General features: G+C 47.7%; 2 protein-coding genes across 3 annotated transcripts in view; both read left to right on the plus strand.

Annotated features, from left to right (window-relative positions):
* LOC307089812 (kinesin-like protein KIF21A) overlaps nt 1–6,041 on the plus strand; it is a gene marked incomplete at its 5' end in the record, with an annotated part of 43,292 nt that extends 37,251 nt beyond the window's left edge. The window contains 6 exon segments of the mRNA XM_079756242.1: nt 1–68; nt 352–510; nt 1,108–1,225; nt 2,116–2,286; nt 4,007–4,206; nt 5,658–6,041. The exon segment at nt 1–68 is cut by the window's left edge and continues 22 nt beyond it. Coding sequence (XP_079612368.1) covers nt 1–68; nt 352–510; nt 1,108–1,225; nt 2,116–2,286; nt 4,007–4,206; nt 5,658–5,715 — 774 coding nt within the window. The 3' untranslated portion in view covers nt 5,716–6,041.
* Nucleotides 6,042–14,738: 8,697 nt separating this feature from the next.
* LOC307089159 (copine-8) overlaps nt 14,739–15,649 on the plus strand; it is a 62,446-nt gene continuing 61,535 nt past the window's right edge. For both annotated transcript variants that reach the window (XM_079755289.1, XM_079755290.1), the window contains exon 1: nt 14,739–14,867. In XM_079755289.1, coding sequence (XP_079611415.1) covers nt 14,770–14,867 — 98 coding nt within the window. In that variant the 5' untranslated portion in view covers nt 14,739–14,769. The remainder of the gene's footprint in view (nt 14,868–15,649) is intronic.

Raw genomic sequence — 15,649 nt, forward strand, 5'->3', positions numbered from 1 at the left:
ACTGTCTCCACCTCCTCCATCAAGGTCTGGGACATCAGGGACTCTGCCAAGTGTATCCAGACTCTGACGTGAGTTCAGTGTGTGTGTGTGTGTGTGTTTGTGTGTGTACTACGCAGTAACAGTAAAGTGTGTGTGTGTGTGTGTGTGTGTGTGTACTACGCAGTAACATAAAGGTGTGTGTGTGTACTACGCAGTAACAGTAAGGTGTGTGTGTGTGTGTGTGTACTACGCAGTAACAGTAAGGTGTGTGTGTGTGTGTGTGTGTGTGTGTGTGTGTGTACTATGCAGTAGCAGTAATGTTTGTTTTTGTGTACTAAGCAGTAACAGTAAGGTGTGTGTGTGTGTGTCCAGGTCGTCGGGCCAGGTGAGCTCGGGGGACGGGGGCGCGGCCCAGCGGACGGCGGGGATCCCCCCAGGTGAGAACCAGATCAGCCAGGTGGCGCTCAACCCCGCTGCCACCTTCCTCTACGCCGCCGCCGGCAACGCCGTGCGCATGTGGGACCTCCGCAAGTAAGACCACGCCCTCAACCACACCCTAAACCACGTCCGGTGCACACCTAGAGACCTCGCCCCCAAAGCATACCTGTAGACCACGCCCACAAAACACACTTAGAGACCACACCCACAGAACACACTTAGAGACCACGCCCACAATGCACACTTAGAGACCATGCCCACAATGCACACCTAGAGACCACACCCACAAACCGCCATTAGAGATCACGCCCCCAAAGAATACCTGTAGACCACGCCCACAAAACACACTTAGAGACCACACCCACAAAACACACTTAAAGACCACGCGCACAAACCACACTTAAAGACCACGCCCACAATGCACACCTAGAGACCACACCCACAAACCACCCTTAGAGACCACGCCCACAAAGCATACCTGGAGACCACGCTCACAACCAACTCCCACAAACCACACCTAGAGACCACACCCACAATGCACACCTAGAGGACACACCCACAAAGCACACCAGGAGACCACTCCCCAAAACCACACCCAGAGACCACGCCCACAAACCACACCTATAAAAACCACGCCCGTAATCCCCCTCCAACCACCCCATCACTCTCCCACTCTCTCTCTCCCGCCAGGTTTGTGTCGACAGGTAAACTGACGGGTCACCTGGGTCCGGTGGGGTGTCTGACCGTGGACCAGCTGGGACCGGGACAGGATCTGGTCCTGACCGGATCCAAGGACCACCACATCAAGGTATATTCTCACTACTTCACTATTCGTACTTCCCTCGTGTGGTTTCTTGTTCTGGTCAGGAGTCTAGCAGAGGGGTTCTGCACATGCTTGCTCTTCACCACGCAGTTCAGTAAAGCAGAGATCAGCGCATTACACTAATCTAGTTTAGATGATATCCGATATACCTCTGCATCCACTGTGGTTAAAAGTGGTCTGATTTGATCAATGTTTCTAAATCTGTATACGCAGATACAGAGAAAGCAGAGGGTCGAAGGAGACACAGACAACTTTTACACGGGAACTTTGAGGGAGAGCCTTCAACACATAGCAGTGTGTGTCTTCAAGTTGTATCAGGTTGTTGCTTCAGGCCGACGATTATCGGCTCTGTTTCCCCGTGTTAAGCTGCAGGTTGTTCTGGGGACATCCAGACAGACACGACCTCCAGAGGCTAGGCTCTAGGCCAGGCTTATGAGTAGAGGTCTTAGCACAGCATTAATGTCCACATGTTTGAGTCACATGAGCCAGACATGGCCCTCCAGAAGGCCGGCTGGGTCCTGCACGGTTTAGTCCCATCAGCACCGCCCTTCCTCTGTCCTGACACGACCTCAAAGACCTCTCAAGCCAAACAATAAGTAATTGTCAAGCTCCTTGTTAGGGGCGGCATGTGGCTCAGGAAGTAGAGCGTGTTGGCTGGTAACAGAAGGTTGCTAGTTCGATCGCCGGCTCCTACTAGCTGAGTGTCAAAGTGTCCCTGAGCGAGACGCCTCACCCTCACTGCTCCTGACGAGCTGGCTGTCGCCTTGCGTGTTTGACCCTGCCGTCGGTGTTGTGTGCATGAATGGGTGAATGTTAGACAATGTTGTAAAGCGCTTTGAGCCGCTGAGATTCACTATTTGTTCTCTCACCCCCAGATATTTGAGGTGACCGAGGGGGCCCAGGGCAGCATCACCTCCTGCGTGACCTTTGAACCAAAGCACCAGGACTCTGTGGAGGCGCTGGTGGTCCACGGGGACACCTTCTACAGCAGCTCGCGGGACCTCAGCATCAAGAGATGGGACCTGAGCAGCAAGCAGCAGCTGCAGGTAGCACACTAACAGTCCCAGCTAACACCCCTAGCTAGCACCACCAGTCAATGCTAGTTGTCAATGCTAACATCAACACAATACTGCAGGTCAATGGGCCGTCACTGATGCATTGAATAGACAGACATCAATGCAATACATTCAGGGCATTTAGCAGACGATTTTACCCAAAGCGACAATATATCGCTGTCGGTACAGTAAGGACGTTCATAGAACCAAGTGCCAAGCATGAACAAGTACTATTTTTAAGTGCAATGACATACAGCATACAATAAGTGCGTACATTAAGTGCCAGGACGTACAACATACAATAAGTGCCTAAGAGGGGTTGGGGGGTGGATGGAGGCTATGCAGGATCCAGGTGAACTCTGAACAAGTTATAATGCAATAGTGATAAATCATTAATGTCGTCAAGACATTACAGTCGATGGTTTATCGATGACTTGTGTCCACACGGCCCCCTGCTGTGACCGGACTTAAATGAGGCCGCAGATCAAACACTCATCGCCCTCTCCTCTCCGCTCGCCGTTCTCTGACTTCACGTTACCTAGTGACCAGTGATCACGTGGCGACCAGCCGTCACCAACATCATCGTTAGTCGTCATGGTTACTGGCTGTGTAAAGAGTCAAGTATAATACAGTTAGTGCTAAGTATCACTGCCGGTAACAACCAAAAGGCTGTGGCACCACAATGGGCTTAAGTCCTTGTTTCTTTGCCGAGCTGTGCTTTAGTCCTGCGCTCCTCTCTAACGCTACTCTCTAGCACCATGGTGTGCGCTTTTCTAGCGTTTTTAGACAACATTAAAGTTTGAACATTCTCAACTTTTTCGGGCAAAGGACAGAGTCCCACCGCTCATTTTTGTCACAATCGGCCCCGGCAGCCAATAAAATCAAGCGAGAGGCGGGCTTTACTATTGTTCACGGAGAAGGCCAGTATCAACTATTCTTCTGCGTCCGCCATTGTCCAATGGTTCGACAATGGCGGACGCAGATGACGCAGATTTTGACAAGTCATCTAGCAGTTTGACCAGGCGCCGTCTTTGAAAAGGCATCTTGCATTTGACAGGGTGTCTCGCAGTTTGACAAGGTGTCTTGCGTTTGACAAGGTGTCTTGCCTCTGACAAGGAGTCTAGCGGTTTGACAAGGTGTCTTGCCTTTGACAAGGTGTCTTGCGTTTGACAAGGCGTCTTGCCTTTGACAAGGCGTCTTGCCTTTGACAAGGCGTCTAGCGGTTTGACAAGGCGTCTTGCCTCTGACAATGCGTCTTGCCTCTGACAAGGCATCTTGGTTTCACAAGTCATCTTGCGTATGACAATGCATCTTGCGTTTGACAAGGCGTCTTGCCTTTGACAAGTCGTCTAGCGGTTTGACAAGGCCTCTTGCCTTTGACAAGGCGTCTTGCGTTTGACAAGGCGTCTTGCGTTTGACAAGGCATCTTGCGTTTGACAAGGCATCTTGCGGATGACAAGGCGTCTTGTGTTTGACAAGGCGTCTTTGCCTCTGACAAGGTGTTTTTCCTTTGACAAGGTGTCTTGCGTTTGACAAGGCGTCTTGTGTTTGACAAGGCGTCTGGCGTTTGACAAGGCGTCTGGCATTTGACAAGGCATTTTGCGTCTTTCAAGAGGCCGTGTTTCTAGCGACGCTCCTCGCAGTGCGATCGCGCCTCACACCCCTTCCTTCCACTCACCCGAGGGTTGTGTATTCTGTGCCCTTCTCCCAGCAGTGTGTGAGCAGTCCTGGGGACTGGGCCAGCGCTCTGAGCCTGGTACCCGGGTCCCCTGTGGTGGTGGGGGGCTGTCGGGGGGGCCTGCTCCGCCTCTGGCACGCCAAGAACCTGACCCCCCTGGGGGACCTTCAGGGACACGATTGCCCCATCAACAGCATGACCACCAACAGCAGCCAGCTTTTCACCGCCTCAGAGTGAGTCATGGGTTCGAAACCCACCCATTAAGATTTAAGAGTGCAACCTCTGACTGATTTGCATTATTGGCTCATATATTTTTTAATGAGTCAAGTTGTAGGTTTGAAACCCTGTGTTTGTGTTATGAAAGGGGTTTGAGTCCATGCTCCATGATGGGTTCATTATCTTGAAAGAGGAGACTGGTTAAGGGGTCGAATCCCTCATTCGTTTGGATTTGATTCCTGCAAGTCATTATGTTACAAATAGGGCTGTCAAGCGATTAAAAAAATTAATCTAATTAATTACAGGCTCTGTAATTAATTAATCTACATTAATCGCATACTTACATTTTTCCGAGAAAGTATTTAAAAATAATTTAATTCAAGTAAATTATCGCAGATGAGTGATAAAATGAATAATAGACATAATATACTTTAACCCATTTGTACCGGCTGCTGCGCGGAGCAACATTGTATCTAGTAGATACAATGTTGCTCCGCGCAGCAGCCGGTACAAATGCAACATTGTATCTAGTAGATACAATGTTGCTCCGCGCAGCAGCCGGTACAAATGGGTTAAAGTTCAATGCCTCTTTTATTTAAAACATGTCTTTCATTAAAATACGGTGCATTTTAAGATCAAATTAATAACATTTCCATCTCACTCAAGATTCAATTAATCTCAGTCGAGTGTGGCTTGACGAGGCTGCCTGCTAGCGCCAGCTTCAGGGGCGGTGGCAGCTCGTACCTGCCAGCTTGCTACCAAACGTTTTGCGTTGAGGTGATATTTAAGGGTTGATAAACGGTGAGGAAAATTCCTTACTAAAGAGATTACTGATAACGGTGTTCCTATCTACAGTTCCGTCTGGGAGTTTAAACTTGAACTTTTCATTCACGGGGCCGAGCAACGTCTTCTCATCTGCCTCCATTTTGTTTCAACGCAAATGACGCACCGGGTCAAAGGGCACTATAGAAGCGTGATTAATCTGCGTTAATTTTTTCTGTGATTAATTAATTAATTAATTTAATTAATTAAATTAATTTGACAGCCGTAGTTACAAATATTTACAGAAATGCTCTTTTTGTTCACTTCTTTATATCCTGCGATGAATTTTGATTGGGTAGAGCTATGCGACTCAGGCGACCACGCATAAAAGAATCGCATGAAATTCCAGCGATTGTGGACACAACTTACAAACGCACACTGCGGCCGCCTACATAGCTTTACCCAATCAAAATTAAGCGCAGAATATGAAAAACATCTATCTGAAAGTCCAGACTGAACTGCGACATGGAGGAGAAAGGGATTGCTGCCGTTTGCAGACTCCCGGACTGCTGCTGGAGCTGAACTCCGGCGCCGGAGTCCGGCAGGAGCTCAGCTCCGGGGCCCGGCGGATGTCCGGGAGTCCGTACCAGCAGGCCGTTTGATGCGCATGTCTGACCTATGTGGTGTGTGTCTGTGTGTGGGTCAGTGACAGGACGGTGAAGGTCTGGCAGGCTAAGGGCCATCTGGAGGGAGGACTTCACTGATGAACTCCACCAAGCTGAGAGGAGCATAACCAGGCTGAAGGATGGACTCCACCTCCCTGATCCCCACCCTCCACCACCCTCCACCACCAGTAGATCCACGCCCTACACCAACACCCCCTTAAGGAGGTCCCCACCCTCCACCAACACCCCCTTAAGGAGGTCCCCACCCTCCACCAACTCCACCATCAGGAGGTCCATGCCCTCCACCAACTCCACCATCAGGAGGTCCATGCCCTCCACCAACTCCACCATCAGGAGGTCCATGCCCTCCACCAACTCCACCATCAGGAGGTCCATGCCCTCCAGCAACTCCACCATCAGGAGGTCCATGCCCTCCACCAACTCCACCATCAGGAGGTCCACGCCCTCCACCAACTCCACCATCAGGAGGTCCACGCCCTCCACCAACTCCACCATCAGGAGGTCCACGCCCTCCACCAACTCCACCATCAGGAGGTCCATGCCCTCCAGCAACTCCACCATCAGGAGGTCCACGCCCTCCACCAACTCCACCATCAGGAGGTCCACGCCCTCCACCAACTCCACCATCAGGAGGTCCACGCCCTCCAGCAACTCGAAAAGCGATCTTGTGGGTGACCATGTAGTGCTTTGGGTAAATCTCCACTAAACTGTCTAAAGTTAGACACAATTGCAGTTTTGGGTTACCATGTAAAGTCATTCAAACATTCAGGGAACCCCCCCCGCCCCCATCTGTTTCTAGCGAATGGGAGTGCATTGTTCTAGAGAAAGCGAAAACCTGACCAGCAGTTACCCATCCCTAAATATAAACAGAGTCTGCCAGAATTGGGCCAGATAGGTGGGCAGGGGGCAGCTCCGACAGTCTGTTGGGTTTCTTCAGGAAGAGCTCCTATCCAAGCACAGTGCAAACACATACAGAGCAGGGGTTGGGTGTCTTGCTTAGGAACGCTTGGGACTTGCAGGGATTGAACCTCCAACCTTCGGACTAGGATCCAAACACCCTTGACAAAAGACTATTCTGGCCCCCAGCCTTTGCCCCCAACAGCAGCACAAGATTAATTATTCTGACAGTTGATGAGTCATTATGTAAAGTTCGTTATGTAACCAATGAGTAAGCGAGTTTCAGAGCGGCTTCAGAGCGGCTTCAAAGAGGCGTGGAACCAGAAACACACAACGTATCAGTGAGATCTGGAAAAAGACGGAGGATTGAGGTCAGCTGACCTCCATGTCGTGTTAACCGTGGTCATCCACCGTATCGGTTCCTTCCCCCGAGGGACGGCTGTGGCCTGTAGCCCTGGCAATGGCTGCCTTCATGAAGGTCTCCCCTCCGCTTAAGAGACCGTAGCAAAGATAACTGTTCTCACGATGGAGAACAGCTTCTCCTGCCCCCTGGAGACCCGCCTCTCCTGGGAGGTCTTCACGGAGGAGCGTCCAGTTGCTGCAGTGATGATAACGTTAGCCGTCCATCTAAACGGAGGGCGGCCATGTTGGATGAACTGCCGTTGTGGGAGAGGAGTGTCGAGGAGAAAGTTGGTCCAAACGAATCAAAAGTTACTAGCTCGAAATCAGCCACTGGCTGAGATCTGAAACCTATCTTGTTTATCTGCTTGCATCTTTATATTGGATACGTCACCATGGAAACCGCGTGGGAACACACCGAACGTTGTTTTCATCGAATATCAACGTGGAAAATAACTAAATAAGTAAAGATGAGAGTTCTACATTCCTACTTGGGTAGTGTTCATATCTGGGATGCTGTTTTCAATAAGTCGGACTTAACGTTGCTGTCTGGAGTGCAGCAGAGCAGAGATCTCCCCTGTGCAATGCAGAGTGGATTCCTGTGGATATCTATACGAATATTGAAAGATAACCCTCCGATATCATCTCTTTGAAGGTTCTATGGCTCTGTGAAACTACTCTCCCTGTGCTGGAAACTCTGAACGGTGCACTGTACGGATCACTGAAGAGGATGGAACATCGCTGTTCCTGCTGCTCGTTTTCAGCAGTACGGTCAGGTTGAGGTGTGTTTCCCCGCACTGTGGTCCGAAGTCTTCTACTTCTTTGTGTGTCATACCTTCTCAGCCCCGCTGCCTGGCGTCAGTGGACCTCAACCTGCCTCACCCCGCGAGGACTTTATGGCTTTAATGGCACAGAAAAGAAGAGGTGTGTCTGTGTGACAACACAGACATGTAGCTGATTGGCCGGTTTTGGCCGAGGAGATTGACGACAAAATCTTTATCCGTTTTTATACTTTTTGCTTTACAAGCATGTGTGAATCAAGACTGAGACGATAGTATTTTCAGATACTTTTCAATCCTTTTTTTAACCTTTCCTACCTTTCTTAAGCTGTTTTCAGACCTCGAGGAGATGTAAGGTTCTCAAAGGTACATGGAGCAGGAAGAATGCTGCGTTTCTGTTGGTGAAGTCAACATGTAACCTGAAGTATTACTTGACGAAGTGTCTCTGGGGAGGAATTAGTCATTTGAAGCCACAAGCTCCCTTTAGAGGTCTGAGACGATGATCAGGCTTATTAAGGGGATACTGATGTGGTTAAAATGATCAGGGATCAAATTCGTATCTCAGAAAGTTGAAGCGAGAGATAAGCGCACAAATACCGATAAATCGTATTTCCTGTCTTCTTGTTGATTATTACTTTATTTTTTCACAATCAGAATCTCCAACGAGAGGAAGCACCTTATAATTCAAAATTTCGAAAACATTCCCCTAGTTTCTCGCCTTCAAAGAACGGCATCATACTTGGGAACCTTTGATGGGTAATCGTGTTTTTCTGAACAAGCCACTGATTTATTCTGAGGTAAACAGCACCATCCTTAGCGACATATTTACTTCAAATCAGAACTTATTCATCTTTAGCTAATCAAGCACCTTGTTTTGCAGTTCAGTTTATCAAAAAATACATTTCCATGTCCTGATTTTAAAAACAAACTTCACATCTTTACAACTGATGATGATGCTGCAATTGCTCAGCATGATCACAATTTCACAATATTGATGCAAACTGCACCTCAAAACATCCAAGCATTTAATTTAGTCTGGTACATTTGTTTTGATGTGTGTTTGTATATCTACATAGTATCATATCTTCGCTGTTGCGTTTCCAATACTGTTATTATTGTCATTTTCCGTATTGCCAGCGTCATACGAACAGAGTAGAAAAAACTATTTCGTAATTTAGCAGACGCTTTCACCCTCAGTAACTGAGTGAATCCTTTTAGAAGACATTAAGGAGCAGGAGGGGTCAGGGTTAGTTCCGCAAGAAGCGAGCCTTCAAGTTCTTTGATCTCAGAACCTTTCTGCTGGGAGTAGAATCCCCCCCACGCTCATCCATAGTGCACTTGGTCCGTCCTAAACACCATTTACAGACCACTCTAGTCTGAGTTTCCAAGCCTTGAACTAAGTCGATCCGCCTTGGAAACACTGCTGGGGACATGATTGCAGAGCAATTCACCACATAAACATACTATATATATACACTGAAACAAAAGACCACCGACTCTCTAACCGCAGCCAATCTGGAAACTCAATCTGTTATACGGCCTGCTGACCTGTACATATATCAGAGGTCAACTTCAGTGTCACCATCGACCATCTCTCGTACACGCAGCAGATGTCGGTAGCACTAGCAGATGTCGGTACAATTAGCAGATGTTCGTGTCGTCGCAGGGCCTTGACATATTTAAGGGTACACAAGTTTACCTTTCATCGTTACCTTTTAACTGTTAGATATTCTTTAAGACGATGATTCTGAAATTTAGAAAAACAATGTTGGGTGAATCCAGCGTATGTGAAGTGTGACATCCAGCCCTGAACTCATCCTTGCCTTCTCCTCGTATTCAGTCCCTTCCAAACGCTCTCTGCTTGTTGTGATATTGTACAGTAATCATTTCTGCTGTGTTTGTGCTTTATTTGGAATGACGCAGGTTTGAAGTTTCAACGGTCTGTAATGTTCCGAGATGTCCTCATATGTTCACAGGCCAGGAATCGTGGGAGGTGTACAACAGTACCCCTCTAACTGGAATCAACTGTGATGATTTTAAAAAGGTTACCGACTGAATCCGACTGCTTGGATGAATTCATCTTCTGAGCCGATATCGTGTGTTTGTGTGTAAGTAGGAGATTTTGTCGTTGGGTGAACTTCTAGTGATTCTAATGTCAGATGCCTTGTGTGAATAAACCATCTGTCAAAAGGAACCTTTGGACTCTGGTTTTTTGACTTTCTCTCTGCGTCCTTCTCTTTCTCTCGTTCTTCCCGCGGTGAAACAATACAAACTTGTGTTGTGGTAAGACAGCATGAATTCAGGGCTATTTTGAGCGGGCCATGCTCCTACATGCCCCTATGGAAACGCAGTTTCACGCTGATCAAAGCGACCTTTTGCAGCAGGTTGTTGTGGCAACAAAACTCTTATCCGTGTGAAAATGTTTCCCGTTTTAGAATTTCTCATACCGGCCACGTAAGATGATTAAACCTTCAAGAGCTACTTGTAATTAAAGGTCCCATGGCATGAAAATATCACTTTATGAGTTTTTCTAAGATTGATATGTGTTCCCTTAGCCTGCCTATGGTCCCCAAGTAGCTAGAAATGGCGTAAGGTGTAAAACGAGCAATAGGTATCCCGCTCCGCCATTGAAAAATGAAAGCTCAGACGCTCCGATTTCGAATTTGGCCCCATATGTCGTCATAAGTTACCTCCCCTTTCTCTGCCTTGCCCACCCAGAGAATATGGAAGTGTTTTACACTTCGTTGTTATTTGGACAAACGTTCTGCTGTTGGTGTTATGGCGCATAACACATCGGGTTCTCTGACGTCTCTGGTATTTCCACAACGAGGCTCGTAGTGGGGGTTATCTCAGCTCATGGTTGAGAAGGAATTGGGGAAAATAAACTTTGGCTTTGGCTCCCTGAAGTACATGAACCATGACATGGAGGAGAAAGGGATTGTGGCCCACGATTGCCTCCCGCCGGAGCCCCGCTGCTCACTGCTGAGGCGGGAGACAATCGCAAGCAACAATCCCTTTCTCCTCCATGTCGCGGTTCAGCCTACTTCAGATTGATGTGGAAGTGGAAGAACCAGGAGACGTCAGATAACCCGACGCAGTCGTTTGAGATTCATAATATCGTTTGGAGGCGCACACAGCTTTCGGCCATTTTAATATATATTATATGATAAAGATATCTATGTATAATATGATATTATTTATATATAGAGCTCCAGGACTCCCGCCAGAGCACCCGGAGTGTTCTAGATATTTACAGAACACGGCCAAAAGCTGTGTGCGCCTCGCCATTGCGATACATCCACTGTAAACACTAGCGTATAGTACCGTGGCCGCAAGCTGCTCAGGGCCACACCCCCACCCTCCAACTTGACCTGCTTCAAAAAAACGACACATTTGTGGAAAGCTCATTGTGGGACTGGCTCGTAGTGGCTGTAATTTTGCAACAAGGCTGAATTTTTTGAACGTCTTCAAGTACTGTATTAGGGGCCCACTAACACCTTTATAAAACCATCCATGAAGTATCATGCCATGGGACCTTTAAGAAGGCCGAGGAGCATTGAAAATATTTGTAAAATAAACAAGAAGGAATTTAAGTGCAAAGACGTGTGTATTCAAAAGGCAGTGAGAATGGCGAATCTATTTTGACATGGTGTGATGTGTTATCCTGTCATGTATGTCAAATTATTTTTAGAACCATGACACTATCATTATAAAAATGGGGGGGGTGGAAGGGCAAGGGCATACATTGTGTTCTGTGATGGGTGGTGGCCGAAACTGGACCTACCTTGTTTCTGGGCTTAAAACCGTCAAGTGTAAAATCATAACCTTTCCCACTTACCTTGAAGTGTTCATATCTTGGATGCTATTCTTCAATAACTCTGGATTTATGTTGCTGTCTGGAGTGTAGCAGAGCAGAGCTCCCTTGTGCGATGGAGCATGGATTCCTGCGGAAATCTATATTATTACTGAAAGATAACCCTCCAATATCATCTCTTTGAAAGGTATGGTTCTGTGAAACTACTTTTTCTGTGCTGGAATCTATTGACGGTTGACTGTACTTATCTCTGAAGTGGATGGTGTGTTGCATATTTTAGCAACTCTGTTGTTTTTTGTATTCGCCGTCTACTTTTATCAGATATTCTGAACTCTTCAAAAAAAATGGTGTGATGACTGAATCAAATATTTGTTGTCTTCCATTCAGCTAGGGTGGAAATCAAGTGTATATCAGATGAGAAGATATTGATTGCTCATAGTGGGATACCATGTCTGAGTGATCTGATTGGCTCTTCCGGGAGCTCATTTACCCGAGCTTTCTCCATCCCTGCCTGGCCTGATTCTACTTACACTGCCCGGGAATCAAACCTATTTCCCAGATAATATTTGACTAGGAGCAGAGGAAGTGCTTTAGAGATCCCAGGAGATTCTAGAGAGATCAATATTAACTGGGTGAAAATGGCTGGGCTGAGAACTCCACTGGAGGTGTAAATATGGTCAGACGTAGTGGGAGAGACTGGTCTATTCCCATCTGAAAGGTGTGTGCATGCGTGAGGGATATAGATGAGGTAAACAGAAAAGATATGGAATTCCTGACTGAGAAGCCTAAAGCCATCCGAGATGTTAAATCTAGCAGGAAGATCAACCCAGATACAGAGAGAGGAGAGAAGACTGATTACAAGGGAGAGGGAGAAGGAGAGAAACACACAGAACAAGAGAGGGAGGGAGGAGGGCATTATTTCGAGGACCACACAGTAAAGTACGGTAACCAATCATTTCAGATCTATAAAGGGCTCCGATAAATTCATAAAGAGATAATTGTTAATGAGAAAACACACACACACACACACACACACAGTGTTTGACGAGGAGGACAGCTGTGCTGCTATTTCCTGAGCTCGGTTAATATAAGTGACTGACCAAGGAAAGGGTCGATATCTCCCTCCCCTCCGCTTGTCTCTCCTCGTCCGCGCACCCTCCGGCTATAAATACCAGTGCTGCTTTATGAGCTGGAAAGACGAGGCGAGATGAAGGCGCCGGCCCCCTGGACGCCACGGAAACGCCATCCCACAGAACCAGAGCCATCTCTAAGGACCAGACCTGAAACATGGAGTCACATCTTTAGGGGGTGAACGCGCACACAGTGTGTACAGATGTGATGGGTGATGGATGGATGATTGATTGACAGAAGGATGGGTGATGGATGATTGATTGGCAGAGGGATCAGTGATGATTGATTGATTGACAGAGGGATGGGTGATGGATGATTGATTGATTGAGAGGGATGGTTGATGGATGATTGATTGACAGAAGGATGGGTGATGGATGATTGATTGGCAGAGGGAACGGTGATGAATGGATGATTGATTGACAGAGGGATCAGTGATGATTGATTGATTGACAGAGGGATGGGTGATGGATGATTGATTGATTGAGAGAGGGATGGTTGATGGATGATAGATTGACAGAAGGATGGGTGATGGATGATTGATTGACAGAGGGATCAGTGATGATTGATTGATTGACAGAGGGATGGGTGATGGATGATTGATTGATTGAGAGAGGGATGGTTGATGGATGATTGATTGACAGAAGGATGGGTGATGGATGATTGATTGGCAGAGGGAACGGTGATGGATGGATGATTGATTGACAGAGGGATCAGTGATGATTGATTGATTGACAGAGGGATGGGTGATGGATGATTGATTGATTGAGAGAGGGATGGTTGATGGATGATTGATTGACAGAAGGATGGGTGATGGATGATTGATTGACAGAGGGATCAGTGATGATTGATTGATTGACAGAGGGATGGGTGATGGATGATTGATTGATTGAGAGAGGGATGGTTGATGGATGATTGATTGACAGAAGGATGGGTGATGGATGATTGATTGGCAGAGGGAACGGTGATGGATGGATGATTGATTGACAGAGGGATCAGTGATGATTGATTGATTGACAGAGGGATGGGAGATGGATGATTGATTAATGGAGGGATGGGTAATGGTTGATTAATTGTCAGAGGGATGGGTGATGGTTGATTGATTGACAGAGGGATGAACGACCTTACCTCAACCAATCTCTGTATTCCACGTTGTGTATTTTTTTGTTTATGTGCCAGGGTGAGTGTTTTTGTGCGCTTATGCGTGGGAAAGCCTGTAGTGTGAGTGTGTGTGCATGTGTGCGTGTATGTGTGTACGTTTGTGAGTGTGTGAGCTATATTTGGATATATAGTCGGTCAGTAACCAGTGAGGAATGGTGCGTCATCTTTAGAAAACCATGTGCGCACACACACACACACGCACACATACACACAGGCATGCACACACGCACGCACACAAACGCCCGCACAAACAAGAGCATGCACACACACATGCACGCACACGCACACACAACCACATGCACAGAACCACAGCCACCCACACGCACACAATCACACGTGCTCGCATGCACACACTCACACACACACACACACCCCATAATCCCGTTGGTGTGGACGTTGTCTTTTGTATTATTGTCACTGGAGGGTCCTCCACTATTCACTTAATTAACATCCAATCCCGCGCCTGGAGGATGAGGACAGAGAGACACTGGGTGTGTGAGGCCGAGAGAGAGTAAGAGGGATGGAGAGAGAGAATAAGAGATGGAGAGAGAGAGGGTAAGAGAGATGGAGAGAGGACAAGATGAAGAGAGAGAGGGTAAGAGAGATGGAAAGGCAGGATAGAGAGACAGAACGAGTGTTTGATAGAGATGGAGAAAGAGAATAAGAAAGAAAGAGAGAGGCTGATGCTGAGATAGAGAGTGAGAGAGAGCGAGAGAGAGAGAGAGAGAGAGAGAGAGAGAGAGAGAGAGAGAGAGAGAGAGAGAGAGAGAGAGAGAATACGGTGTGTTTTGGATGACATCACATCTATCCCAGATTCCTGCCGCCCGCCCGCTTGGCGTTGCGAGCCGCTCGCGCGCACACACCTTTCTCCCCGCGCCGCTCGAGGAGTAGGAGGTGCGGTCTGATCGCGCCACGCGCCAGGAGGAGGAGGGCTGGATCAGAAAACCTTTCGGCATGAGCAACACTTTCCTCAACATGGCGTCCATAGGCGACTTCGACCCGCTCAACGCTGCTATCCCGGCCACCAAAGTTGAGATCACCGTGTCCTGCAGGTAAGGGAACCGTGGCGTTTAACGCCAGACGTCGACGACCGGAACAAGTTTTGGTTTGATTTTCCGTTAAACTTACGGGGGGGGGCACCGACGGGGAAAAGTCCGTTTGTGGAATGCGGAAAAAACAAAAAATCTGATAAATCTGCTTTTTTTGCTAAACTGACAACCGGGCTGTCTCGTTTTAAGGAGGATTTAACCTTAATAATTGTCGTAATATTTCCGAATTCACGTTCTCTCGATGTTTGTAGAGAGCGCAACTTGTTCATCGCGTGTGGGAGCGAGCTGCCGAGCGCGAGCCCCCCAGCACGCTGCCGTGTTGTGAAGAAGCACCGCGACCGTGTGACAGCTCACTGGGTTCACTGGGGTGGTTCACTGGTTGGCTTCACTGGTGTGGTTCACTGGTGTGTTTTCACTGGTGTGGGATCACTGGTGTGGTTCACTGGTTTGTTGCTCTGACTCCTGTCTGCCGTGATTTGTATTTACGGTTGATCAAAAAAACGGACGGAAAAAAGTAACGAAACTAAATTATTGTTTTTATCTCGATAATCTCGCGAGAGCTGCCAGTGGAGGAATGCGCGGCTGCGCTTCTGTTGAAGGGTCCATCGATTGAAGATCATGTAGCCTGTCTAACGCTATCGTATGCCTCATGCACTACACACTGGATCGGTTGTAGTTGTGATTGCTGTAAAGAGAAAACATTTATGTGTGCGAAGTGTCCATCTTGTTGATTGCTAAGCAAAGCTATGCCATTATTCCTATAACCTGAAGCCTGGGTGCCGACC

Source organism: Pollachius pollachius (genome assembly GCF_949987615.1).
Source record: "Pollachius pollachius genome assembly, chromosome: 18".
NCBI lineage: Eukaryota > Metazoa > Chordata > Actinopteri > Gadiformes > Gadidae > Pollachius > Pollachius pollachius.